Genomic DNA, 27,746 nt, shown 5'->3' on the forward strand with positions numbered 1-27,746 from the left:
AGGAGGAGACACCTACCCATCTGAAGGAAGGCCAACCCAGTTATGGACAGCTCTCATGGTTAGGAAGCTGTTCCTGACATCGAGCTTAAACTGGACTCTTTGCAGCTTCTACACAGACAAGTATAATCCTTCTTGCATATGGCGTCTCTTCAGACACAGATGACACAGCTGTCATATTTCCCCTGTCCTTTCTTCTCAAGGCTAAACCTCCTGAACTTCTTCAATTGATCCTCATAGGGCAAGTATTTAAGGCCCTTTATCATTTTGGTTGTCTTCCTCTGGACACTTGCCAGCATACTAATATTCTTCTCAAACTGTGGTCCTCAGAACTGAACCCGATGCTCTCAGACGAGATCTGAGGAGGGTGGAGGTCAGGATTATCACCTCCTTATTCCTGGAGACTCTGCCCCTCTTAATGCACCCCAGGATTAAATTTGCTTTTTTCAGCTGCCTCAACACCCTGCTGACCCATACAGAGCTTGCAGTCCACTGAAACCACTTGCTCTTTTTTTTTGACAAACCTTTCCACATCTTTTACTTGTGAAGTTGATGTTTATTTGTACCCCAATGATGACAGATGTTTGACAGGCTTGAACACTGTGCCATATCTAATAAAATGAAATTCAGTAGCCTTGCACTTGGGCACAAAAAATTCAATGCCACAAATTCAAGTTCAGGAAGCATAGGTAAACGGTGGTTATTCTGGAAGGGATCTGGGGATTTTAGTCAACTGCAAACTCCATGTGAGTCGTCAGGGTGATGTGGTAGCCAAAATGGCTAATGCAGTTTAGGAATTGAGGAAGAGCATAGCTTCTAGCAACAGGGAGGTGTTGATCCTGCTGTACTCTCCTCTTGACAGACCTCATCTTGAGTATTGGGTTCAGTTCTGGGCCTCACAACTTGAGAAAGAAGACATCGATAACCTGGAGAATGTACAGAGGAGAGCAACCACGGTGGTGAAGGTCCTTGAGTCCTTGATAAATGGGGATCTGTGGGAGGAACTGCACATGGTTAGCCTGGAGAAGAGAAGGTGGGGGAGGGGAACCAGGGGGCTAGCTGTGTTCAAGTATTTTAAGTACTAAGTGATTAATTAGTAAAGTAAAGTAAATCGTCAAGTATTTTGTCATGTGAAGAAGTAATTAGACTTGTTCTGTCTGGCCCCAGAGGATAGAGCAATGAGTGGAAGTTGGGAAGAGGCAAGTTTAGGCTCCATGTCAAGAAAAGCTCCCTAAACAATTGTTTTTTGGTTGTTTCAGTTGTGACTCTTTGTGAGCCCGTTTGGGGTTTTCTTGGCAAAAATGCTAGAATGGCGTGCCATTTATTTCTCCAGCTCATTTTACAGATGAGGAAACTAAGACAGACAAAGTACTTGGCCAGGGTCACACAGTGAGTAAGCCTCTGAGGCTGGATTTGAACTCAGGTCTTCCTGATTCCAAACCCAGTGTTCTATCCACTGTGCCACCTAGCTTCCCCTTCAATTAGAGTTGTCCAAAAGTGGAACGTCTTGCTTTGAGAGATGGTGGGTTCCTCTTCCTTAGAGGTCTTGAAACAGAGGCTGGGTATGTTATAGTGGGGATTCTTTCATGTGTGGGTTGGATTAGAAGGTTGCTGAGGTTCTTTCTAGCTCTGCAATTCAGTGCTCCTGTAATTATATATTTATCATTGACTTTTATCTTATTAAGGTTTAGCCCTGCTGTTCCAGTCCGTCAAGATCTTTTGGGATCCTGACTATCTTCAAGTGTGTTGGCTCTCCCTCCCAGCTTTGTGTGATCTGCAGATTTGGTGAACATACTGCCTATGTCTTTAAGTCACTGATAACAGTGTTCAGCAGCACAGAACCAAGCACAAGTCTTTGGTGTCCTTCCCTGGAGACTTGTCACCCTAACAATGAACCATCAACAAGTCTTAGAGTCTGACCATGCAAATGAATTGAATGATTGCTTAATTCCCATCTTCCATATTATTCTCAGGAAAGGTATGAGATAGGTATTTTATCATTTATTTTGCTAAAATCTATGTTAAAGGAAATCTACAGCATTAGCCTTATCTACCAGCTTAGCAATCCCATCAAAAAAGGAAATGAGGCTTGCCTTGATGAAGCCAGGCTCTTAATAGTTACTTCTTCCTTTTCTAGATGTTTGCCAACCAGCTCTTTAAGGATCCATTCCAGAATTCTCCCAGGAATCTCTATCACAAAGACTGACTTTTAGTTTGCAGACTCTTTTCTTTTCTTTTCTTTTTTTTTTAAATTGGGACATTCCTTCTTTCTCTGACTTGGTCGCACCTCTTCTGTTTTTCCATGATTTTTCAGATGTCACTGAAAATGTCTTATCAATCATACCTGCCAGTTGTAGTTATCATGGATCAGGTGACTTGAACTCATCATGGATCACCAGGTGTTCTGTTAAGATCAGCTTACTTTGGTAAGCCATAGTACTTAGCCTGTCAGCCATTTTTGTTCTGTTGTTTACTGTGCAAAGGTCATTCTTCTTGGCAAAGAAAACAAACAGAAGAAAAAGAAGAAGCAAGCTGATCTTTTTCCTCAGTTGTTAGTCCTATCCACCCCAAGCAAAGGTACTACCTTTTCTTTTGTAAGGGTGGAGTTGAAACCACTCTATCCCGACTTAGCCTAAACTCAAAGAGAACCTATATCAATCCATCAATCATAGGCTTTAGGCTAAATCTGAAAAGTCTTTGAAAGCCATTTGATGAAACAAAATGACTCCAGAGGGAAGTCTGTCCCAATTGGCTAAGAGATTTCTTTATACCCTGTGGATCCTGCATAAAAACATAGAGTTAGCTAGAATTTATTTTTCTTTTAAATAAGCTTATTACTTATTTATTTATAGCATTAATTAAAAAATATTTTAGTTTAGAGTTCTCTCCCTTCCTCCTCCCCCTTCCCCACCCATTGAGAAGATAAGCAGTATATCATTTTTTATTTTTTACTTTTTAGTAGTATTTCCTTTTTTCCAATTACATATAAAGACAAATTTAAACTTTCATTTAAAAAAAATTTTAGATTTCAAATTTTTTCCCTTCTTCTCTCATCTCCTCCATCCCCTAAGATGGTAAGCAATTTGATATAGGTTGTATACATGCAATCATGTAAAACATATTTCCATATTATTGTGTTGTGAAAGAAGAAACAGACCAAGGGGAAAAAAGCATGAAAAAAATAAAGTCAAAATAGTATGCTTTTATTTGCATTCAGACTCGATCAATTCTTTCTCTAGATATGGATGGCATTTTTCCTCATGAGTCCTTTGGAATCATCTTGGATTACTGTAATGCTGAGAGTAGCTAAGTCATTCACAGTTGATCTTTATACAATGCTGCTGTTACTGTGTATAGTGTTCTCCTGGTCAAGCAGTATGATATCAATTATGTATGTGAAATCAAGCAAAACATATTTCCGTGTTGTAAAAAAAAAGAAAAATGAAAAAAGTAAAAAAATTATACTTCAATCTGCACTCTGAGTTCATCAGTTCTCTCTCTGGAGGTAACATTTTTTTTTTATCATGAATTCTTTGGAATTGTCTTGGATGATTATATTGTTCAGAGTAGCTAAGTCTTTCACAGTGTATCATTGTGCTAATGTTGCTGTTACTGTGTACAATATTCTCCTGGTTCTGCTCACTTCATTTTGCATCAGTTTATATAAGTCTTCCCAGGTTTTTCTGAGAGCATCCTGCTCATCATTTCTCATCATCACAATAGTATTCTATACTATGACTTGTTCAGCCATTCCCCAATTGATGGGCATCCCCTCAATTTCCAGTTCTTTGCAACCACAAAAAGAGTTACCTAGGATTTCAAGTTCCAGAGAGTGCAAGCCAAGAGGTGAAGAAAGTGGAGCCATTGTGGTATTCTAGCTAATCTCCCTGTGAAGGAATGAACTTGGGAGCAGGAGCAGGAAGGAGAAGCCTCAGCTTTGGCCTTCTCACTAGGTCTCAACCCTTTGGCTGTAGGAGGACCCTGCAAGCTTCAAAGGGTCTGGAGAATGGTGGACTTCCCATTGGTGTCCTAGCAGCATCCTTGGACCAGCTGATGACATTGTTTGCACTGGGAACAAAAGACCCACTGAACATAGATTTCATTTTAAGGCCCCACAAGTTGCCCAACAAAGAAGTGACATCATGCCTAAGAGGAGCTTCCTGAGTGACCCATGAGTGGGAGAATGATTTCCAGCATCCAGGAGCTAGGAGTTACCCATTTGTGACAGGTGCTCTCTAAGTCTGGGCTATATTTCCCTGGATTCTACATGTACATAAGGGAGGGCATGTCAAAGACTTCCGGGGGAATGTTTTGTACTGTTGTTAAACTGGATGACCTTAGTAAATACTCTTTCTAAAAGGTACTTAAGGCTGGCTGATTAAACTGATTCAATTGATAATCTTGAGGGGAAGTACACTGGTAGGGGCTCGAGGTGACAGCATTAGAATATCACCCCTGATTCCTCACAGCCACCCTACAAACTTTAGAGAAATATGTAGCCTTCCTCTGAAACATAAGTCCCATCTGTGAGAGTGGGAGCTGAGATAAGAATTGTCAGAACTTATATAGACTATCCTTTGATCTTCATTTTCCTCTCAATACTGCTAAAATCAAAATAAAAAACAGAGCCCTTTTCTTTGTTGTCCTTAGCTTCCCTTACCAGCCTCAGCTATTTCTTAGCTTTAGTACTCCTGAAACTCTTTTTTTGTAGGACCTTGGCATGTTCTTGGGGCAGCTAGCTGGTATAGTGGGTAGAGTGCTGGGCCTGGAGTCAGGAAGACTCCTCTTCCTGAGTTCAAATCCAGCCTCAGACACTCACTAGCTGTGTGACCCTGGGCAAATCACTTAACCCCGTTTGCCTCAGTTCCTCATCTGTAAAATGAGCTGGAGAAGGAAATGGCAAACCACTCCAGTGTCTTTGCCAAAAAAAAAACCCAGATGGGGTCTGAAAAACTGAACAATGACAAATACTTATAGTAATGATCATGTTTCCATGTTCTGTACATTTCTATTTCAAATCAAGTTGGGGAAAAGAGCATTGGTCTGGAAGACAGAAAACCTCAGTTCTAAATCTGGCTCTGCTACCAAATAACTTTATGACATTAGGGAAGTCCTCTCTAAGTCTCAGTTTTCACTTCTGTGATATGGGCATGATGACTACTGTACCTATACTACAGAATGATAGGGTTAAGGTAAAATGAGATATTAGCTGTTGAAAGCACCAGTGGCAGAGGCAAGATGGTGGAGAAGTAGGAAAACATGCAGAGAGCTCTCCTCACTCCCAAACAGTTCTAGAAAACAAACCAGATCAAATACTGATTGGGAAACCCAAGAAAAAAATCAGTCATTTTTTTCAGCTCAGGTCTACAGAGGGCCAGAGAGGTCTGAAGACACTGGGAATGGGTTTTGGTCAGGAGTATGCAGTTGAGGAACATTCCAGCCTGGGGGGAGGGTTGTACACCACGGCAAGAAAAAGTCCCAGATAGAGCAGAGAGGGGTCTGAACTTGTGCAGGGTACAGTAAGACGTTCCATCCTGTAACACTGATGCTCACTACTCAGTTCTGGGTCACTTATCTAGGATGGACTGAAGAAGGGACCTGAGCCTAGCAGTGGCACTTCAGGGTAAGAAGTAGTCACAGGCCCTGTTCTATGTACCAAGAAAGATGTGAATTCAGCAGCAAACAGTACCTATGAAATTTGGACCCCATGAGTGGGTCTAAGGGTGTACAAAAACATTTACAGTGGTTCTTTTTACAGTGGCAAAGAACTGGAAACCAAGGGAGTGGCCAACCACTGGAGAACGACCAAACAAGTTATGGTATATAAATGTGGTGGAATGCTATTGTCCTGTAAGAAATGATGAAGGGGATGAATTTGCAGATACCTGGGAAGACTTGTACCAGCTGACTGATGCACAGAAGAGTGAGCAGAACCAGGAAAACAATTTACACAATGACAACAATATTATTGTAAAGACAACTTTGAAAGACTTAGGAACTCTGATCAGTCAATGACTAACCATAGGGGCAGCTAGGTGTTCTGTGAGTAGAGCACTGGGCCTAAGTTCAAATCCAATCTCAGGCACTTTGACACACTTACTAGCTGTGTGACCTTGGACAAGTCACTTAACCTCAATTGCCTTGCCTTCATCCCTCTAAAAAAATGAGTAACCATGATTCCAGAGGACTCATGATGAAACATGTTGCCCTTTTCCTGAAGGAGGGGTGAAGGACTCAGAGTGCAGAGTTGTTTGTTTTTTTTTTGGAGGGGGGTGGGAATGTGGTCAGTGTAGAAATTTTTTTTTGCTTGACTCTACATGCTTGTAACAAGGATTTTGTTTTTGTTATCCAAATGGGGGTAGGGGTGGGAGGGAGAGAAAGAATTTTTATTGATTAAAAACAATTTTAAAAAAGTCACCCAAGTTAGTTGGTGAGTTCCATGTGTATCTATATAAGTGTCTTCAGGCAAATCCCATTTTTTTCCCTAATTAGAATTATTTTCTTTTGTGCCTCTAGAATTTAATTCTTGTGCATTTCACATTCCTCCTGGACTGACCTTCTTTGAACTGTTTTAGTTCACGGGATCCTAACTATCTTTCCCCAAATCTTTTGAAACCTGCTTTCCAAAAATCTAGGGTTAATATCAGACTAAACTTCTGTTTCCTCTCAATTATAAATCCTAGGAAGGAGTAGTCTCTTCCCCCAATAGAATGCCAGACTCAGAAGGGACCTTAGCATATAGAACATAGAACATTAGAGCTGGAAGAGACCTTAGAATTCAGGTCCGAGCTGGAAGAGACATGAAAACATCGAACACAGACTTTTGGAACCGTCAAGCAGAGCTTGGATGCGAGTTCCATGTTGGCAAGGGCATCTCTCTTCAGGTAAGAGTTGGACTGGATGATTTTGGAGATCTCTTCCTTTCTGACACTCATTCTGCACCATAAAGCAGAATGGCAGAGCTGGAAGAAACTTTAGAAATCATGTGGTTGGCTCCACTCATTTTGTGGATAGGGAAATTGGGATCAGAGAATTTTTTCCCTTAGGGCTAAAGCTCTATCATCTCTCCTTTTCCAGTATGGCCACACATCTGTGATTCTCTAGTCCTCAATCCAGGGTTGTGGGGAAAAATGCTAGACTTGGAGTGAGGAGACCCTCCATTTGAATCTCACTGAGGATATTCAACCAGCTGTATGACCACAGGCAAGTTATTCAATTTCTCTGAAGATCAGTTTCATTATCTGTAAAATGGGATAACAGTAACATTTGGTATTTATTTCCTGGGGTTGGTATGAGGATTAGAGATAAGGGGTGTTAAGGGCTTTGTCAAAATCGGACCTTAGGTCTCAAGCAGGAAGGGACCTCAGAAGCCAGCTCTTTCAACCCTCTCCTTTTACAAATGAGAAAATTGAGACCAAGAGAGGTAAAACAACAGGTGATAAAGGGAGTGAGCATCAGAGATGGGATCGGAAAGGTCTTCCGACCCCGGAGACAGTGCCTTCTCCCCCTCACCACACTGCCTTCTGAAATAATAATAGCATTTATATAAAGGTTTGCAAAGGCTTTAGAAACACCATCTCATTTTGGGAGTTCAATACCATTATTCTCATTTTACAGATGAGGAAACTGAGGCAGGCAGTGATTAAGTGACTTACCCAGGGTCACAAAGGTAGTAGTGTTTGAGGTTAAACTTTAACTTGGGTCTTCCTGATTCCAGGTCTAACCCTCAACACCACACCACCCATCGGCCTAAAGCGCTTTGTAAATGTCATTCCTCTGAAAATCACATAGGATCATAGATTTAGAGCTAAAAGGAAACTTAGAGGTCATCTAGTCCTGCCTTTCACAGATGAGGAAAATGAGGCCCAGGTTAAATGACTTGTCCCAGATTGTAATTTGTAGAGACAAAATTTGAATCCAAGTCCTCTGTCTATCTCTGTTTCTATTTGTCTCTTTATGTTCTTGCCTCTATCTCTGTCTCTGTGTCTCTTTCCCCACTTCTTTCTCTTTGTCTCTATCTCTTTGTCTGTCTCTGTCTCCTCTGTCACTCTGTGTCTCTTTGTCTTTGTCTCTGTCTCTGTCTGTCTCTGTCTCTCTTCTTTCTGTCTCTGCCTCTGTCTGTCTGTCTGTCTCTGTCTCTGTCTCAGTCTCTCTCTGTCTCTCTTTCTCTCTCTCTCTCTCTCTCTCTGTCTCTCTCTCTCTCTCTCTCTCTCTCTCTCACACACACACACACACACACACACACACACACACACACACACACGCGCGCGCGCACGGCAGAAGATGAAGTCCAGTTTGGGAGTTGAGAGACCTGGGTTCCACTTTTGGTTCTGGCTCTGGGTCTCATTCACTAAGTGACCTACAGGAAATCTTTCCCTTACCCCTGGGTTTCAGCTTCATGTTCTGAAAAATTATGGGGTTAGAATCAGAGCTATCCCAAAGTGGAATGGCAACCCTCCACTGGCAGTCTTCAGGCAAAGTCTGATGACCATTTTTAGGTACTTTTTTCAATTGTCATGCACTAATTTTTTCTTCCTCCCACCTCTCCCCCCACCACTGGAAAAAGTTAAAAAAAACAACAACAAAAAACAAACCCTGTGTCATATAAGCTTAGTCAAACAAAACGAATTCCCACATTGGCCACATCCAAAAATCCATTTCTCATTCTGCATATGAGTCTATCACTCTGTCTTGGGGTGGGCAGCATTTTTCATCATCAGCCTCTGGTATAATTCCTGATCATTGCATTGATAAGAGTTCTGAATCTTTCAGAATTGTTTTATAATGTTGATGTTAGAGTATAAATTATTTTTCTGGTTTTGCTTGCTTTAACCTACATCGGTTCATACAAGTCTTCTCAGGTTTCTTGGAAACTCTCTCATCATATCTTACAGTACAATAATATTCCATTATATTAATATACCACAATTTGTTCAGCCATTTGCCAATTCAGGTTCCGCTTCCCTTAGCTTATAGTTCTTTGCCGCTACAAAAAGATCTGCTGTAAATATTTTTGTACGTGTAGGACCTTTTCTTCTTTTTTTTGGATCTTGTTGGATAAAGGCTTAGTAGTGGCATAGTTGGGTGAAAGGGCATGAACAACTTAGTAACTTTGGGGGCATAATTCCTAATTGTGTTCTAGAATAGATGGACCAATCCCCAACTGTACCAAGAGTGCACCAATGTACCTGTTTTCCTGAAGCTGTCTATTTATGATTTTCCTTTTTTGTTATCTTTGCCAATCTTATGAGTTTAAGATGAAACATCAGAATTCTTTTAATTTTCGTTCTTCTATTTGATTTATAGTGTTTTTTTTAAACATGACTATAGATAGCTTGAATTTCTCTCCTTGAGAGTTTTCTGTTCATATCAGTCGACCATTTGCCAAGTGGGAACTGGTTCTTGTTCTTATAAATCTGAATTAATTCCTTATATATCTTGGAAATGGGATATTTATCAGAGAATCTTGCTGTAAATTTTCCCCCTGTTGTTTCCCTTCTAATCTTAGCCGTATTGGATTTGTTTGCACAAAAACTTTTAAATTTTGTATAATTAAAATTGTCCATTTTATCTTCTATGATCCTCTCTATTCCTTGTTTATTTATTAACTCTTCCCCTGTCCCTAGATCTGAAAAGATAATTTCTTGTCTGTTCCTCTAGTTGTTTATAATGTGACCTTTAATAGCTAAGTCATGTATCCATTTAAAGCTTACCTTGGTATATAATGTGAGGTATTGGTCAAAACCTAATTTCTGTCAGGCTGCAGTCCAGTTTTCCCAGCAGTTTTTGTCAATAGTTAATATTTCCCCTAATAGTTCTGTATGTCATGTACCCAATCTTTGGTATGTTATGTACTTAATCTGTTCCACTGATTAATCTCTTTATTTTTAACCAGTACCAAATTGTTTTGATAAATACTTCCTGCAGTATAGTATGAGATTTCTGTTGAGATTCTTGACCTTTTGTTGTTCCAAATGAATTTCATTATTACTTTTTCTAGTTCTAGAAAATAATTCTTTGATAGTTTGATTGGGGTAGCACTGAGTAGATAAAATAATTCAGGTAGAATTAAAATTATTATTATATTGACTTGGCCTACCCATGAACGATTAATATTTCTCCACTCATTTATCTTTTAGTTCTGTAAACAGTGTTTTGAAGTTGTAGTTATATAGTTCTTTTGTGTATCTTGGTAGCTAGTATAGTTCATGCATTCTATAGTTATTTTAAATGGAATTTCTCTTCCTGCTTCTTCCTGCTGCACTTTATTGGTATTATACAGAAATGTTGATTATTTGTATGGATTAATTTTATGCCCTGCCATTTTTTTGAAAACATTAATTGAACTAATTTTTTGGTTGACTCTCTAGGGTTCTATATCAGTAAGGCAAAATTCATGACCTTGGAGAGGACCATGGGCATGCCTGAATGGTTCGGAATTGCAAAGTATAATGAATTCTCTAGGTAGAAGGCAGAGGAAGTGTAGCATTTATTTAGACTCCAAAGGATCAGACTCCAGCACCAGTGCCCCCAATTTGATATTGTGGCAATAACATTCCAAAACCTATAAGCCCATCTCACCATAGTAACAAGGAGATTATAACAAAACATAGCAGCAAACTAAACGATACTTGTGCTTCCCCTCAATGCTCTCCTCCTATAAGAAGATCACTCATGAATCCTGACTCCCTGTTCAGCACTCTCTCTCCTGCAGCTCTGTTGACTCCAAGTTCTGCAACTCCCGCTTGTGTTCAGCACTCTCTGCTCTGCACACTCTGGAAACTAGCCCTCCACTTCTGCATCCTGCTGCTCTGTGCTCTGCTGCTTCTGGCTCTGTTGTGTCTAGCTCTGCTCTCAGTCCTCAGTTTCTCCTCCTCCTAGTCCTCAGTCCTCAGTTTCTGCTCCTCCTTGTCCTCTGTCCTCAGTTTCTGCTGTTTCTATGTTCTGTTCTCTCTTTTTATACAGTCCTTAAACATCATCTGATTGACTAGAACGTAGGCACATACCATTGGCTCTGGTCTTAGCAACACCTTTTAGGGCCCTGACAGCTTCATACCTCTCTCAAACTAGCAAACTAGTTTGCCGACTAGCCCGGGGCCTCATATATAATTAGTAAAAGGGTATGGGCCTGTCTCTAATCAGACCTCCCTTTGTTAGCCCCACCTGAAGCCCCACCTGAAGCCTATTCAATGGGCGGGACAGATCTTTCACTTACTGATTGGCCTTACAGGTTCTCTAAATATACTAAAATATCATCCTTAAAAGTGATAATTTTTGTTTATTCATTGACTATACTTGCTCCCTTAATTTTTTTCATATCATTGCTATAGGTTGCATTTTTAGCACTATGTCAAGTAGAAATAGTGACAATGGACATGTTTGCATCTCTCCTGATCTTATTGAAAAGTGCTCTAATTTAATCCCGTAACGTATATATTGCACTTGGTTTTAGATTTATATTTAACATATTAAAAAAGGTGCATTTATTTCCGTGTATTCTGATGTCTTTTCTTTAAAAACAAAAATAGGTGCTATATTTTGTCAAAAGCCTTTTCTGCATTTATTGATACATTACTTTGTTGTTCTTGTTATTAAAAATTATGTCTGTATTTTTCCTAATATTAAACAAGCCCTGCATTTTTGTATAAATTTGACCTAGTCATACTGTGTAATCTATGTGATATATTTTTGTAGCTTCTTTGCCAATATTTTAATTTTTTTCATCAACCTTTATTAGAGATCTTGGTCTTTAATTTTCCTTCTCTGTTTTGACTCTCTCTAGTTTAGATAACAAGACCATATTTGTGTCATAGAAAGAATTGGTAGGATCTCTTCTTTTACTATTTTTACAGTTTGTATAATATGGAATTAATTTTTCTTTGAATGTTTGGTAGGATTTGCTTGTGAATCTATCTGGTCCTCTTTTTTCCTTAAGAATTCATTTATGGCTTATTCAATTTCTTTTTCTGAGTTTGGATTGTTTAAAATTTCTATTCTTTGCTTTTTTAATTTAGGTTTTTCTAATCATAAATATTCATCTATTTCCTTTAAGTTGTCAGTTTCCTTAGTATATAGTTGGGCAAAATAGTTTCTAAAAAATCCACAATTTCTTCTTTCTTTGTTGTAAATTCTCCTTTTTCATTTTTTATAGTGGTAACTTGGTTTTCTTCTTTTATTTCTTAAAATCAAATCAATTAATGGTTTATCTACTTTTGGCATTTCCCCCTTAAAAATGACTGACTTAATTGATTAATGGTTTTTAAATCTCAATTTTATTAGTCTCTTCCTTGATTTTCAGAATTTCTATTTTGGTGTTTAATTGGGATTTGAAAATTGTTTGGCTTTCTAGGTTTTTAGTTTTTAGTTAATTCATCAATCTGTTCTTTCTATCTTCTGTTTATGAAATTCTTTAGAGATATAAATCTTATTCTAAGGACTACTTTGACTACATCCTCAAAATTTTGGTATATTGTCTCTTTGTTGTCATCATCTTTGATGAAATTATCTATCATTTCTATGATTTGTTCTTTTACACACCAATTCTTTAGGCTTGTTATTTAGTCTCCAGTTCCTTTTTAATCCATTCTTCAATGGCCTTTTACTTAATATAATTTTATTGTACTATGGCAAATAAAGGAGCTCTTTAATATTATTGCTTTTCTGCTTTTGTTTGTGAGTTTTTTAAATGTCCTAATACATGATTAATATTTGTAAAGGTGCCTTGCATAGTTTAATCATATGTGTATTCCTTTGTATTCCTATTCAGTAATCATCAGCAGTCTATATTTCAAACTTTTCAAAAATTCTATTCATGTCCTTAACTTCTTTCTTGTTTGTTTTTTGATTAGATTTGTCTAGCTCTTAGAGGGGTATATTGAAGTCTTCTCCTATTATAGTGTGGCTTTTTTTGGTGGGGTGGGTGAGGCAGTTGGGGTTAAGGGACTTGCCTAAGATCACACAGCTAGTAACTGTCAAGTGCCTGAAGCCAGATTTGAACTCAGGTCCTCCTGACTTCAGGGCCAGTGCTCCATCCACTGTGGCACCTAGCTGCCCCATTATAGTTTTTACTGTTTATTTCTCCTTGTAACTTATTGTATTGCCAATCATACACTTATTTATCTTTTCTTTTAAATATTTAGATGCCATGACATTTGGTGCACATATTACATTCTGAAATGAATTCATTGTCTATATACCTTTCAGTAAAACATAGTTTCCCTGTTTATTTCATTCAATTAAGTCTATTTTTGGCTGCTGCTTTCCTGAAATCATGATTTTCATCCTTGCTGTTTTTTTACTTCAGCTGAGGCATAATAGATTTTGCTCAAACTTCTTATCTTAACTCTGTGTGAGTCTTTAAGTTATGTTTCTTGCAAACAACCTGTTGTTGGATTCTTCATTCTAATCTATTCTATCCTTTTACATTTTATGGATAGTTCATGCCATTCACATTTTCAATAATGTTCATTAATTGTATATTTCTCTTTATCCAAGTCTCTTATACTTTCCTTTCTCTTTCCTCCCCATGCTCTCTTTATTACAGATTCTAACTCATTTTTTTCTTCCCTCTTTTCCCCTCCTTTCAAGCTTAGGGTTTGTTCTACTTATGACTATTTCCTCCCTGAATCTACCCTCCCTCTCATCCTCTCCCTTCCCTCTTTCTGTTCTCTCCTGTTTCCCTGTTGAATTGAGTGTATTTCTACACCAAACTCTGTGTTCCATATACTTTCAACAAGTTCAGATAAAAGTGAGGTTCACATAGTGCCCACTTCCCCCACCTCAATGTTTATAAAGACTTCTGCTTGTGTACCCTGATAAGTTCACCCATCCTTCCTCCTGTATTTTCCCCTAATGTAGTCTTTCCTACTTCTTTCTTTTCTTCTTGCAACGTCATCAAAACACCAAAACCACTCCTAGGCCTTCTACCTCATTTGACTCCTTCTATCATCTCCTCTTTATTATAGTGTAAACAGTTCCTCCTTACAAAGTCCTTTATGATTATTCACTCATTTTTACCTTTTAATGTTTTCTCTTGATGTCCATATTTGTATTTCAAAGTTTCCATTCAGCTCTAGTCTTTTCATTAGGAACCCTGGGAATTAATCTATTTCACTGAAGATCCATTCCCCCCACCACACCCCAATAGGATTATATTCATTTTTGTTAAGTAAGTTGGTTATAGGCCTATAGCCAACTTATTTTTGGTTATTCTTGGTTACAGGCCTATAAGTTTTACCTTTTGGAATATCGAGTTCCATATTCCCTCTCCTTTAAAGTAGTAGCTGCTAAATCTTGTCTAATCCTGTTTCATTTGTACTTAAATTCTTTATTTCTGGCTTCTTGGAGTATTTTTTCTTTACTTTGGAAGCTCTGAATTTTGGCAAAGGCATTCCTAAGAGTTTTCATTTTGAAGATTTCTCTCAGGAAGTGATTGGTGGTTTCTTTCTGTTTCCACTCTGCCACCTTTTTCCAATGTGTCTGAGGAATTTTCTTTTGTGATTTCTTAAACTATCGTATCCGGCCTCTTTTTTTTAGTCTTGCAATTGAGGTAGCTCAATGATTTTTAAGTTATCTCCCCTTCATTTATTTTCCAGGTCAGTTGTATTTGATATGACATACATCACATCTTCTTCTTTTTTAAAAGTTTTTTTTGTTACTTTGTTTTAATATTTCTTGTTATTTCCAAACTTCTGTTTGATCCATTCTAATTTTTAGAGAGTGTTATTTGGGTAAGATTTTGTACCTCTTACGTTAAGCTGTTAATTCTCTTTCTAAGTTTCTCCTCCATAGCTTTAATTTCCTTTCCAATTCTTTCCTCAGTCATTCATTTCATTTATGACATCATCTTAAACTATTTCTTTTAGGAATTCTAATTGCTTTTATGGGAAAACTGTGTTTTTCTCTGAGGCTTTACTTGTAAGTGTTTTGGAGTTATTCTTTTTTGAGTTTGTATCTTGGGAATCCCTGGTATCACAATAGCTCTCTTTCTGTCTCTGTCTGTCTCTCTGTCTTTGTCTCTGCCTCTCTCTCTCTTTCTCTGTCTCTCTCTGTCTCTCTCTCTCTCTCTCTCTGTGTCTGTCTGCCTTTCTGTCTCTGTCTTTGTCTCTCTCTGTCTCTGTCTCTCTCTGTCTCTCTCTCTCTCTTTCTCTCTTTCTCTTCCCACCTCCTTTTTTGTGTGTTGAGGCCTTACTCCTTGCCTGGGCCAGGGTTGCAGATCTCTTGAGAAGGCATCTGAAGTGATTTTTCTGAAACCCTTTCCTTGTGAGGGGATCTGAATCCCAGGCCCCTGTTGCTCTGTAGAAGAGCTTTTCCTTGGAGGAAGGAGCTTTCCTTCATCAGGAAGCCTCCGGGGACTGCTGTAAAGGCCTTTGAGGGATAAAGCTCTTCTTTTGCCCCAGGAGTCCGAGATCTCTCCTTCCCTAGGAATCACACTGAGGTACTTTCCTTCACCCTTCCCTTTCCCCCAACACATCAAGGTTCTCCCTCCTCCATGGATCAGATTGAGTTGAAGCCCTTTTCTTCCTGGAGGGCCTTTATTTTGCCCAGGATTTTCAGATTGCTCTTCTTCTGGAGATAGGGCCGAGACCCTCTTCTTTAGAGTGACTATGTTGTGGCTCTTCCACTAGAGATCTACTGAAGCCCCCTCCCACAGGGATCTGAATCAGAATGACCCTGACCAAAGGCTGAGTTATATGGTAGCTGGTGGTCAGGGTTGAGTCATGTAGTGGTGAAGGGTGGCAGAACCACACCGTTCCCTTCTACTCCATCATCTTGGCTTTGCCTCCTGTGTGCTTTAGAGGTAGTTCTTTTTCGGATGTGGATTGACTGGGTGGCTCCTGAGGTCCCTTCCAATTCTTCAGTGCTATAAAAACTACTGTGTGTAATAATGTGAGTGATGTTTCAATCTTAAAGTCCCCTCCTTTTCTACTGAGAGGAGGGAAGTGTATTTCACTTCCTGCTCTCAGAGGCCAAGACTAGTCATTGCAATTAATCTAAATCCATTTGTCCGGCTGTCTTTCTATAAAACTCATTATCAAACTAAATAGAATTCTTGGTTTTTTCCCCCCACCTTAATGAAATCATATAAGGAAGGCAATGATCTAAAATGAAAAGTGGAAGAGCAGATTCCTCTCTACATTGGAAGAGGAAGTTCTTTGCTGGGAGGCTCCTCACAACAATGTAAAATCACAGGTCAATGTAATCATATCTTTCCTGCCATAATTTTTTTTTAAATGTGGTTGGGTTAGATGGTTCTTAAGGTTCATTTAAGCTCTGACATTCTATGTCAGAATGTTAGAAAGTCTCAGACATTTTATTGGCTGTATGTATACACACAGATTATACATATATACATATATGTACCCACATATACATATATGCATCAGGAATGTAGTAAGCAATTGGAAGACAATAATCTTGATGCATCACTTGGCTTCTTCTCTGCTTTCCTCCTTCCATTTCTTTGCTTGGAAAATGAAAAAGAATCTTATGGTTGAGAAAACTGGAGGACCTCAGACCCAAAGAGCCTTTGGCAGTTTGTTGGGAGGGCATCGTCCAAGCTAATATTGATTGGGTATGGTATAGCAATAAGATATTAAGCAGAGAATAACAAATAATTTCTAACCCAAAGTCAGAGTGAGATTTCTGATATTGGTGTCATTTCTGACATTCTGTCAATGGTGAGCTGGAAGTGGAGGTTAAAAATTGACTTAAAGTTTGTGTGCATTTTTTTAAACTAAAGGCTATTCTGTGTTCCAAAGAACTTGACTCTTGAGATGAAGAATATTTTTTGAAGAGGAAATGTCTATTATAGCCAAGGCTCTGAAAGTTGAGGCATGGGAGAAAAAGTTGTTTAGGGTTTTCCCCTAGCTGTAGCACTTTTGAAAAGTGTTCTAGCTAGGTCTCTGGACTTTAAGTTAAAAGAGAAGAGGTAGAACCCACTATTCCTCTAACGAAGGAAGGGATGGTGCCTCGACTGAGGACTCCAGCTGAATCTAGAAGCAGAGTCTCTTGTTCAGAGGAGCTATCCTTGGTAGTGACCTGTAGATATGACAAGACCAGTGAAGCACCATCAAGCATCAGCCATGTAAGACCAGCAGGAAGCAAGGATTGTCAGTCTACACATACCATGTTTAACATGGCCAACAGAGCCCCAGTGGAGAATGGAAATCAGGGCTAACAGGTGCAGTATGATTATATCATTGACCCTGCAATGTTTCCCCACCTCCCACTTCTCAATGCTCTTTAAAGCACTGGAAGGGGTGTTAATTTTTTATTGCTCCCTGACGGCTCCCCCCCCCCCCCCGCCTCCCCTCCTCTGCCAAGACAGTGTCAGAGGCAGGGTTTGAACCCACGTCTAACCCAGGTTTAGCAGAGTTCAAAGCTCTGCTCTCTAGACATTGCTCTATGTGGACCCATAGTCCTACAGTATTAGATGCATGAGTTGCCCCTCTCCACATATGCCCTGGGCATGTGCATCCCATGGGGATGCCCCTCCCTATGTGCATTCTGGTCACATCCACTCCATGAGTATGTGTTCATTTGCCTCACTAATGCTGTGTGCATTTGTAAGAGTGTGCCCTAGGCTTATGGGGGAAATGGTCTAGTGTTACTTTTCTCCCTGCTATTTTATCAAATGCCTTTGAGTTGAATTAATTGCTTCCTCTGACTGGCAAAAGTAAACACATGGGTGGGAGTTCATGAGTTACAATTTGGAATGGATTTGAAAACACAGAGTTAGTAGAGCCTGGGGTAAGCTTGTTTGGGACATACATGTTGGTTGAAGGGTACTCCCAAGTGGTGCAGAAACTTTTTATATTTATTTACTGGCTACATAAGTCAGAGCAATTTATTTTTTAAAATCACAACTCCATTTAGTTTAAATGTACCCCAAGATCCAAATTCCAGCCGAAATCCACTGGCCAAATAGTAGGGGAAAATGATCTTGATTTTCATAGAATCTCAGAGCTAGAAGTGACTTCATGGTTCAACTTATGAGAAGAATCCCTTTTACAACATTCAATTATGCAACAAACATTTATTAAGACTCTACTATGTGCTAGGTACTGGCACTATGAAGATTAAAAAAAAAGAAAATTGTTCTTGTCCTTAAGAAACTTGCATTCTATTTTGGGCGGGGGAGGGCCATGACATGTACACAGATAAGTAAATACAAGACAATTTGAGGTGATAGAAGACAACCAGTAACATGAAACACCTCAGTTAAGCCCCCAGGAATCTAGAGATTCCAAGAGTTGGAGGAGAGGAAGGAGACCATGCCAGACCAGGGGTAGCCTATGTGAAGGCACAGGAATGGAAGATGAAAATACAAATTTGTAGGAAAGCTAGGATGCCAGCTTGGCTGGAATTGAAAATCCCTTAAGGCATGTGAAATCAGCTTAGAAAGGTGGCTTGGATGGAGGATTCAAAATGCCAGGCTCCCAGGTACTGTATTGTATATTAGCGTATGAGTAACAGGGAGCCACCAAAGGCTTTTGAGCAAAAGAGTGACGATCTCAGAAGTGTACTTTCAGGAGATGATTTCAGCATCTGTGTGTATGGTGGATAGATTGGAGAGGGGAGGGATTAGAAGATAGGAGACCAATTAGGGAAGTGATCATTCAGCTTCTGCTAGGTCTCCTATGATGGAACATCCCAAGTTCAAGGTGGCCCACTCTACTTTGAAACACCTTTTTTAGGAAGTTAGTAAGCATTTATTAAGTACCTACTATATGCCAGGCATCAAGCTAAGTGCTGGGGATACAAAAAGAGGCAAAAGGCAGTCCTTGCTCTCAAGGAGCTCACAATCTACTTGCACAGAAACCTGCTTCTCCAAAAGTCTCCCACATAACTCCTAGTGCCTAAAAAAAGTGAGGATGTTTGGGCCAAATGTTTCCATGGACACCATCTTTTTAAGAACACAAATGGCTAAATGAGTAAGAACCATCCCTCAATAATCTCCCTTTATCTCTGTTTGGATTCCTATTCGACTTATTTCCTACGAGAGCTTACATCTCCGATTAAAATGGAAGAGGAGGGCAATCCTGCTGATTGTGGTAAGGCTTTGAAGTACCAGGCGAGAAACATTCAATCAATATTGATGGAGTATTTGTAGTTCGGGATAGAGGAGGGTGGTGGAAGCTTTGGGTTCAGGGGAGCCTGGACTATGGGGATTCTGGGTCTGTCAGGTTCAAGGGCTCTGGGGCTGTGGACAACCTGGCAAAGCTTTGCCTGGGGCTGGGGCTGGGATATGAGTTTAGGCTGATGAGTATGTAGGGGGATGTGCATAGGGCAGAGCTGAGAAGGTTGTGTCCCATAGGACCTACTGCTTGGGACAGACCCTTTTCTTAGCCACCTCCAGGAGTGTCTGGCCTGCTTGGTCTTTGGGGCTATCACAGAGGGACTTATTCTTGAAGAACATTTTGTCCTGGTTTTTCAAAAGCCAGTGGTAGAGACCACATAGCTTCTCATCACATTTCCAAGGATTCTCTGAGAGATCAAATCCAACCTTCATTGGTCCCACCTTATCCAGCAGCCCATCCGGGACCTGTGCCAGTGAGTTGTTGGACAGGTCAAGCATGTCCAGCTCACCCAGGGTGCTGAAGATGCTGAGAGGCAGGTTGTTTAACCTGTTTCCCTGAAGGAAAAGGTAACACAGGTGTGGTGTAGCAGAAAAGGTGACCTCGGCCAGAGTCTGGAGCTGGTTGCCCTCCAGGTGAAGCCTTTCCAGGTGGGGGAGGCCCTTCAGCAGATTGGGGGGCAGCTCCAGCAACCTGTTATTAGATAGGTCCAGGGTCTGTAGGGCGGTAAAGTTGAGGAGCAGATCTGGGGGCAGCCTCTGGAGCTTGTTTGCAGACACATCCAGCCAGCTCAAGGCCACCAGTCCCTCCAGCCAGTCCACCTTAAGAGTCTCTAGTCTGTTTCCTTTCAGCACCAAGGAGCGGAGGGCTGCCGAGTTTCTGAAGAGTCCACTGGGTAGCTCAGACAGGCTGTTACCTGTCAGGTCCAGCACCGTCAGGGTGGGTGTGGGTGCCAGGAGCCCAGAGCTCACATTGACAATCCTGTTGCCAGCGAGGTGCAATTCCTTGAGATTAGGGAGGCCCCTGAGGGCATCACTTGAGAGCTGTGAGAGGTTGGTATATTCTACAAAGACATAAATAGTATCCACAGGAAGGCCCTTGGGGAAGCTGTCCAGGGGGCCACAGGTGGCTGATGTGCCATCGACTGGCAAGGTACAGTTGCAGGCCTTGGGGCACTGAGGAACCCCTTGTCCAAGAGATGGGAAGAGCAGAAAAAATAGCAGCAGCTGCATGGCTAGAGAACTACCCGTGCCATAGGCAGCCAGTCTGTGGACACAAAGGGATGAATCACTACTTGGATGGAGTTCAGTGTTGTCCAAATCACCTCAGTTCTCTGAACCTCAGGATGGGGATAAGGCAAGGGGGTAAACCAGATATAGTTCTTTGAACTATAGCAGTAACTTGGAACTTTAGCAGTAAATTTCTAATAGTTTTCCCCACCTCCACGGTCTCCCCTTCCAATCAACCCTTCACACCTGCCCCAATTCTCTTCTTCCCAAATGATCTTGTTTTGACTCCTCTGTTCAAAAATCTGACATTCAAGCCCCGCCCCACCCCCAACCTGGAAACACGCTCCCTTTCCAGCCTCATCTTACATTGTATGTTCTAAGGTTCCTTCCAAAGGATCACAGGATTTAGTGTTAGAAGGGGCCATAGAAAGCCCCTGGAGCAACCTCCTCCCTTTCTGTCTGAGGAAACAGGACCCAGGAAGTGGTGACTTGCTTAAGACCAACAGCCAGTTAGCGGCAGAGGTGGGCACTAGAATGGAGGTCCTCCGATTCCAAATGAAGAGAGATAGTTCCAATACATGATACCACTTCTGACATTCTAAGTTCTAACGTTCTGAGGCTCTGTTCAATTGTGACATGGTATTTTTGTAAAGCTTTTTACAGTTCGGACACTCTATGAATATATTGAATTTGAACAATGATTCTGTTCAGGAGAGAGCGCTCCTTCCTCCGAAAGGCCCTTCCCAGGTTCAGAGTTACACATTGTCTCTCTACCCCAGGTTGTGTTTCTCTTCCCCACTCTCCCCATCCCCCAGCAGGATTTGGAGGAGGCTGTCATCCTTTTTACCACTGACTCAGTGTCTTTGCTCACACTCTGTCCTTTTCAGCAGAATGTTCCCCCCCCTCCCCTTTTTTCCCAGCCATATTCTACCTGAAGCATCACTTTCTCCAGGAATCCTTCCCACTATTCTCCTCAACTGCTCAGAACTTTTAGAATTCACAGTATCAGTGCTGAAGGAGACTAATCCAATCCCTTCATTTTACAGGAGAGGAAACTGAGGACCAAAGAGAGAATGTGACTTAAAGTTAATTAGCCAGTTATCGTCTAAGCCACATGGTCTAGACTTGGCACTGGGTATCCTGACTAATGGCCCTGTCCCTTACCATCTCCCTAAGAGGCTGAACAGGACCCAGAAATTCCCTTCTTCCCCTTCTCTTGCTCCCCCATCCGCATTCCAAGCTTTCTGTCTCAGTGTCTGGTGTGTGTGTGCGCTCACGCGCGCATGCACCCGCTAGTTGTCTCTACATTTGTGAGTATGTGTATTTCTACCTCTATCTGTCTCTGTGCTGAGGTCTGTTTTGTATTTGTGTTCTGCCTTTGTATTTGTCTGTGTCATTATAGGTCTGTCAGTGAGCTAGATATGTTTATCCTTGTGTGTGCCCCTGTGTACTTACCTTTGGCCAGGCTCTGAGTTATAGGAGAACATAGTGTCTTTCTGTTCAGCTACTGCTCACCAGCTTTTCTTTCCAGAACCTTCCTGGGGTAGAAACTTTATACAAAGGTAGGTGGGGCAGGAGACAGGGAAGGGCACTCCTGTAGAATCTACCCACCTAGCATGTTCCTGTTCAGGGCCTTTGAGGTTGCTTGTAAAATCACTGCCCACTTTGGGGGAAGAGAAGGGGGAGGAGACTTTCCAGAATAGGTGTCACCTTGGGGCTAACCATCAAGTTTTTCCTAAATCTTGTTCCTTTCCTCCTATCCTCTGCAAAGGTGTGAATCCAAGTTTCAGGAAAAATTTCAGGAAAGAGAGGTGGAGGGTGGTGGAGGAGAGGACCCTAGAACATTAGCACTGGAAGAGTCCATAGAACATAGAACTTTAGCTGATGGGGATCTTAGAACACGGACATGTAAGGGCCTGTAAGGTTCTTAGAACATCTCGCTGAGGGTAGGGGGAGAGGGTGGGGTTTGGAACAGAGAATGGGGAAGTGGTGGTGGTGGTGGTGATGGTGGTGGTGGAGGGAGAAAGCCCTTAGAACAGAGAATGTCAGTATTGAGAGGACTTAGAATAAAGAATGTCTGGGGGAGGGGGCCCTGAGGGCTAATATTGCCCAACCCATCTCTTGGTAGATGAGGCAACGGAAGCCCAGTGAGGCAAGTGTCTTGCAAAGTTACACGTCACAATTAGCACCGGAACCAGAAGGGGACCCTAGGTCAAGGCTGCGGGTGCAGGGTTCTTTTCTGTTCTTTACTTTGGAGAATGTCCCATGGGATTTCATCATTGCCATGGGGGCCAGAGCTGTTGTCAGCAGAGAAATTGCTGCTTCCTGGTTTCTATTTTTGGAGAAGTAGATGGGCCTCCCTTTTCTGTCCCCAAAGACCCTACGTTTTATCCACATTCTTACCTGGGCGCCCTGCCTTCCAACTTCACACACACACACACACACACACACACACACACACACACACTCCCTTGCCTAAGCCTCAGACAATGAGGCACAGTGTAAGGAACTCCAGCCTAGGAGTCAGGATACCTGAGATCTAGTCCTTGTTCTACCACTGAATCACTATGTCTCCTTGAAAGTCACTTGCCTTCTCTGGGCCTGCTTCTTCATTTGTAAAATGATGATGTTTGAACTCAATATCCTCTACCTTTCCAACTCTTACCATTTTGTGATTATATGATCCTCATGCACTGTTGAGAAGGAAGAGGAGGGGGAAGAAGACATTGTTTTACAGCAGGGAAATGAGGCTGTGAATGGGGGAGGAAGCTTGTGACTAGTTTCCATATTCTGTCACGATTCTTTCCTGACTGTCCCATGGGAATGACTTGGTTGCCCAACCCTCCCTTCAAATGAGCTCAGTGATAATGATGCCCAGTTCCCAGAACATCAGACCCACGCCCTTCTTTTATCTCATATACACCACATGGACATGGAAACATTTAGAGACACACGTACAGACACAGGCACAGACACACAGGTAGCCCACTGTATTTCAAAGAGTATCAGAAAACCTTCAGTCCAGTCCCAGCCCTGTCATATCTCTCTGTGACTTTGTGGTTTTCTCTTTCTGGGACTCAATTTCCCCATCTGTAAAATGGACTTGGAGCTGATGGCCTAAGGAGATCCCTTCCAGCTCCAACTTCATTATTTGTTCAAAAGTTGCTCCTCTGACACGTGTTCCAAGGTCCCTCTAGCTCTGACGTTCTGTGTTCCAGGGTCCCCCGAGCTAGGGTATTCTATGTACCAAGGACCTTTCCAGCTCTGATAGTCCGTGTTCCAAGGTCCTCCTACCTCTGACATTCCGTGTTCCAGGGTCCCCCTAGCTCTGACATTCTGTGTTCCAGGGTCCCCCTAGCTAGGGTATTCTATGTGCCAAGGACCTTTCCAGCTCTGACATTCTGTGTTCAATCAATCAACCAGTGTTTATTGAGCGCCTACTGTATGCAGACAAAAAGGAAACAGTCCCTGCCCTCGAGGAGCTTACATTCTATAGCAGACAACATGTACAACATATATACATATAAATAAATACAAAGTAAATATATACAAAATATGTTTTGACCAGACATGATTTCATTGGTGTTAAGAAGGTCCTGGTGATGAACTTCTTTGACCAATACCAAAAAAAAAAAGAAAAGAATGTTGGCTCTGGAGTCAGAGAAACTAGATTCAAATCCCACCACTGATGTTTACTACGTGTGACCTTGGACTGATCATTTCATTTCCCTGGGCCTCGGTTTCCTAATCTATAAAATGAGAGGTTTGGACCATTGGCCTCTTAGGTTCCTTCCAGCTCTAAATCTATGGAACCTATGAAATGCATAAAAATAAACCCAAGGTAATTTGGGGGATAGGGGAGGCATTAGCTGCTGCGGGAGAGGAGCATGGTCTCCTGTAGGAAGGTGGTATTTGAGCTGAGATTTGAAGGAAATCTAATGGATCTGAAGAGGCTGCAGTGAAGAGGGAGGGCATTCCAGGCATGGGGAACCGTCTGTACGAAGGCCCAGAGAGGGGAGATGGAGCTTCGTTTGTGAGGAAGCCTCACACGAGTCTGAGTGGACCATGAGGAAAGGTGAGTGGGAGCCAGGTTTGGAAGGGTTTTAAATGCCTCTCAGATCTGACATTCTGTTTTAAGGCTCCTCCCAGCTCTAACATCCTATGACATAAGGTCCCTCCCAGCTCCGGCCCCATCCACCCTCATCTTTGTGTTCCAAGTTCGCAAAGGGGTGGAAGAAGAGCGTGATACCTTCAGCCTTCCAGCTACCCCAGGATATGTGGCTGAGCAGCAGTGCCCTAGGGCATGGGCACCCACTCTCCTTATCCTGTTGCTGCCACTGTTAAGTAAGATAATAAAAATAGCTTATACTTCTATAGCATTTTATCAACTTTGAACTGATCTCCATACAACTGTCCTGTGAGGTAGGTAGCATGAATATTATTATCCCCATTTCACAGGTGAAGAAACCGAAGCTCAGAAGTGACTAGTCCAAGGTCACACAGACGGCAAATCCTGGAACCAAACCCAGGGTTCCAACTCATAGCTCCTTTCTGGTGTGGGCCCCCAGCCACATACCCACAGCCCTGGGATCCACCACATCAGCTAGTCAGGCGGATGAGAGCCAAAGACAGGGCCCAAGCAGTGGGTGTTGTAAACAGAGTTTTATTTGGGGAGAGGAGGAGAGGGCTAATTCCAGAGTTAATACAGAGCACAGCTGTTGCATGCATGACCTGCAGGTCGAAGGTGGAAGGTCACAGGTCACGAAAGGATGGGAGGTGTTGGGGACCCTCTCCTTACTCTGGGGCCCTATTTACAGGGGTACATGGCTAGTGGCCCTGACCCCCCAGACCCCCTCCCCTGAGCCACACCAAACCAAGCCCTTTAGACAGCAGTGGCTGCAGTGTTTGGAGCATGGAGTGAGGGATGAGGGGAGGAAGGGGGAGGCTGGGCTGGAATGGGAGAGGGGAAGACCAAAGCTCCTCCCACAGCTGGCAGACACACCACCCTCTTCCCTCAGGGGGTGGGATCCCAACTCAGAACTGCTCCCTTGCCACGTCTGAGCTATGTCAAGCCTTGACTCCTGTTAGATACCTACCAGGCCTACTCAGGCTCTGCCCCCAAGCCGGCTAAAAGTTGCGCAGATGGCTCCCACCCACCTGTGTCTGTGCCCCGTCGTCTGACACAGACCCACAATCACAACATACCAGCAGCAGCCCCTGTTGACAGACACGCCCTCTCCCACTGCCCCCTTCCTCCAAAATGGACACGGGCATGCACACACTCACACACACATATACCTACCCACCAACCCCCACATACATACACACATACACACACACACACGCACACCCAACTCATAGGACCCCTGGCCAAAGGGAACATTTGGTAGGGGAGGGATACCCAGGGGCAAGGGAAGGGAGGCTCTGTCCAGGCCATGGCCCCTGGGCAGGGGGCAATTCCTTGGCCTGTCCCACTGAGCCCAAGATTGTGCAATTCATTAAAAAAAAAAGAAAAAGAAAAACAACCAGGAGAATGGCAAATAGGAAATTATAGGCCAGTCTCCAGTCATAGGGATCATAGGATTTAGAGCTGGAAGGGACCTGAAGACACCATCTAGTCCAATCTAGTCCCTCATTTTACAGACAAGGACCCTTAGGCCCTAAGAGGTTAGATGACTTGCCCACAGTCACAAAGCTAGTCAGAGGCAGAGCTGGGATTTGAACCCAAATCCTCTGACTCCAAATCCTTCCCACCCCAGACCAGCACAGCTTCTTCCAACCCCCAAGGGAAGGGATCAACGCTCTTGTGCTTCTTGTGTTGCTCCCTGGGGGTGACGCAGAGGGCCGGTGTGAGAAGGAACCCCAACTCCCCATGAGCACCCTGCTCTGAAGAGGACCAGGGCTGGCTGTTGCTTTAATGAGGGCCTGGGGGCCATCTTTTGCCTGGCCAGCTTCTTCCTGTGCCTGAGCTGGCGGGCACTGTGCCTGGGTCCCCTTGCCAGGGAAGTGGAGGCCAGGAGGGTACTGGGGGCCATCGATGGGCTGTGTCCCCCGACTCTTTACTGCACAGGGGGTGCAGTCCTCTCAGGCCCGTAGGGGAGCAAGCGGGCAAAGTCTGTGAGTGGGCGGGGGCGTCGGGTGTGGTGGGGCTCCCCTGGGCGACTTTCACTGCTGCCACTGCCACTGTTGAAGGTGTGTGTACGCCGCAGGGCTGGGGCAGCCGGGCCACTCCTTGTTAGGCTCCCTGTGGGAGGGCTCCAGGGCCGTGAGAGGCTGTCAGTGGCTGGGTCCAGGTGGCCCGTAGGTGCTGAAACTACCCGCCGCCTATCAGGGCTGGCATGGGGTGTGATAGGGAAGTCGACATAAGAGGCCCGGCCTGGCCTGGCTTGGGAGGGGGCCACCCCACCCACTTGGTCCCGGCCCCCGGCCATTGCTGAGGGCAGGAAACGCACATCGCCACCTGCCTCTGGGTCTGGCCCATGCCCACCACCACCAGGGTGCAGCAGGATGATGGAAGAGGAAGAGGAGGAGGCAGCACCAAGGGACGGGGCATTTCCAGAGGGCTCCCGGAGCACAGTATGCAGGACTCCTTGACTCTGCTCCCAGCCACGCCGCTGCAGTCCGCTGGGGCAGCGTTTCTGCTGCAGCGGTGTCTGCTCAGGGGTGGGCAGAAGGCCTGAGGCAAGTTCGTGCTGGCCAGCCTGCAACAAGGCTGCTTGGGGCCAGCCATTCTGCATGAGGGGGGCCAGCAGGGTCTCAGGGGGCCCGGCCCGGGGCCCGGCCCCCCCACGCCGCTCACCCAGGCGGCTCACGCTCACCACCTGGCCCTCCCCACCGTGTGCCAGGATCGCCTCCTTGTCCTTGCGGCGAGCCAACTCCCGCCGGTCTCGGTGCCCCACGAACCAGCAGACACTGAAGCCTGAGACCACAGCCCCAATGACAAAGGCAGCCACTGAGGAAGTCACCAGCAAGTTCACAGACACGAGGCCAGCCCGCTCCTCCATGAAGCTTTCCCGAAGGAGCCCTGGAACAGATGTGGGAGGCAAGCAGGGGTGGGAGGGGTAAGCCCCAAGCAGATGGCGTCAGCCCTCCTACCTTCCTTCTGGCCAAAGAAGGGAAATTCCAGGGTCTGAACTGGGGCTGATGGGGACAGAGAAAAGGGGAGCTCCCACCCCACTGCTTTTCCTTGTCTTAGCTTGTTTTAGCATCAGTCTGCCTTACTTGTGGCCCTTAGAGTCTCTTAACTTGTCTCCATCCATTCCCTTGGCACCTGTCCCCCTCTATATCCATTTCCTAGCTCTGAGGGCCTCAGTGCGCCAACAGGCTTGGTCAGACACAGGTAGCACAGAGCATGATGGGAACAGGCCAGGATCTCCCCATCTTTGACCAGGGCTTGGATATGTGTGGGGTGAGATGCCAGGGTGGGGGTGGTGGGGAGTTG

The 27,746-nt window shown here is 43.3% G+C and overlaps 2 protein-coding genes across 3 annotated transcripts in view; both read right to left on the reverse strand.

The window, feature by feature from the left end:
- Positions 1-17,827: 17,827 nt before the first annotated feature.
- LRG1 (leucine rich alpha-2-glycoprotein 1) lies at positions 17,828-21,939 on the reverse strand. The gene is made up of 2 exons (XM_036741028.1): positions 21,761-21,939; positions 17,828-20,342 (listed from the first exon to the last, which is right to left on the reverse strand). Exons 1-2 carry the CDS (start codon positions 21,790-21,792, stop codon positions 19,319-19,321), a joined length of 1,056 nt encoding a protein of 351 aa, XP_036596923.1. The 5' UTR covers positions 21,793-21,939; the 3' UTR covers positions 17,828-19,318.
- Positions 21,940-23,711: 1,772 nt separating this feature from the next.
- SEMA6B (semaphorin 6B) overlaps positions 23,712-27,746 on the reverse strand; it is a 49,147-nt gene continuing 45,112 nt past the window's right edge. For both annotated transcript variants that reach the window (XM_036741629.1, XM_036741630.1), the window contains one exon: positions 23,712-27,329. In XM_036741629.1, the coding sequence (XP_036597524.1) occupies positions 26,365-27,329 (965 nt within the window). In that variant the 3' untranslated portion in view covers positions 23,712-26,364. The remainder of the gene's footprint in view (positions 27,330-27,746) is intronic.

The sequence above is a fragment of the Trichosurus vulpecula genome, chromosome 1, assembly GCF_011100635.1.
Source record: "Trichosurus vulpecula isolate mTriVul1 chromosome 1, mTriVul1.pri, whole genome shotgun sequence".
Classification (NCBI taxonomy): domain Eukaryota; kingdom Metazoa; phylum Chordata; class Mammalia; order Diprotodontia; family Phalangeridae; genus Trichosurus; species Trichosurus vulpecula.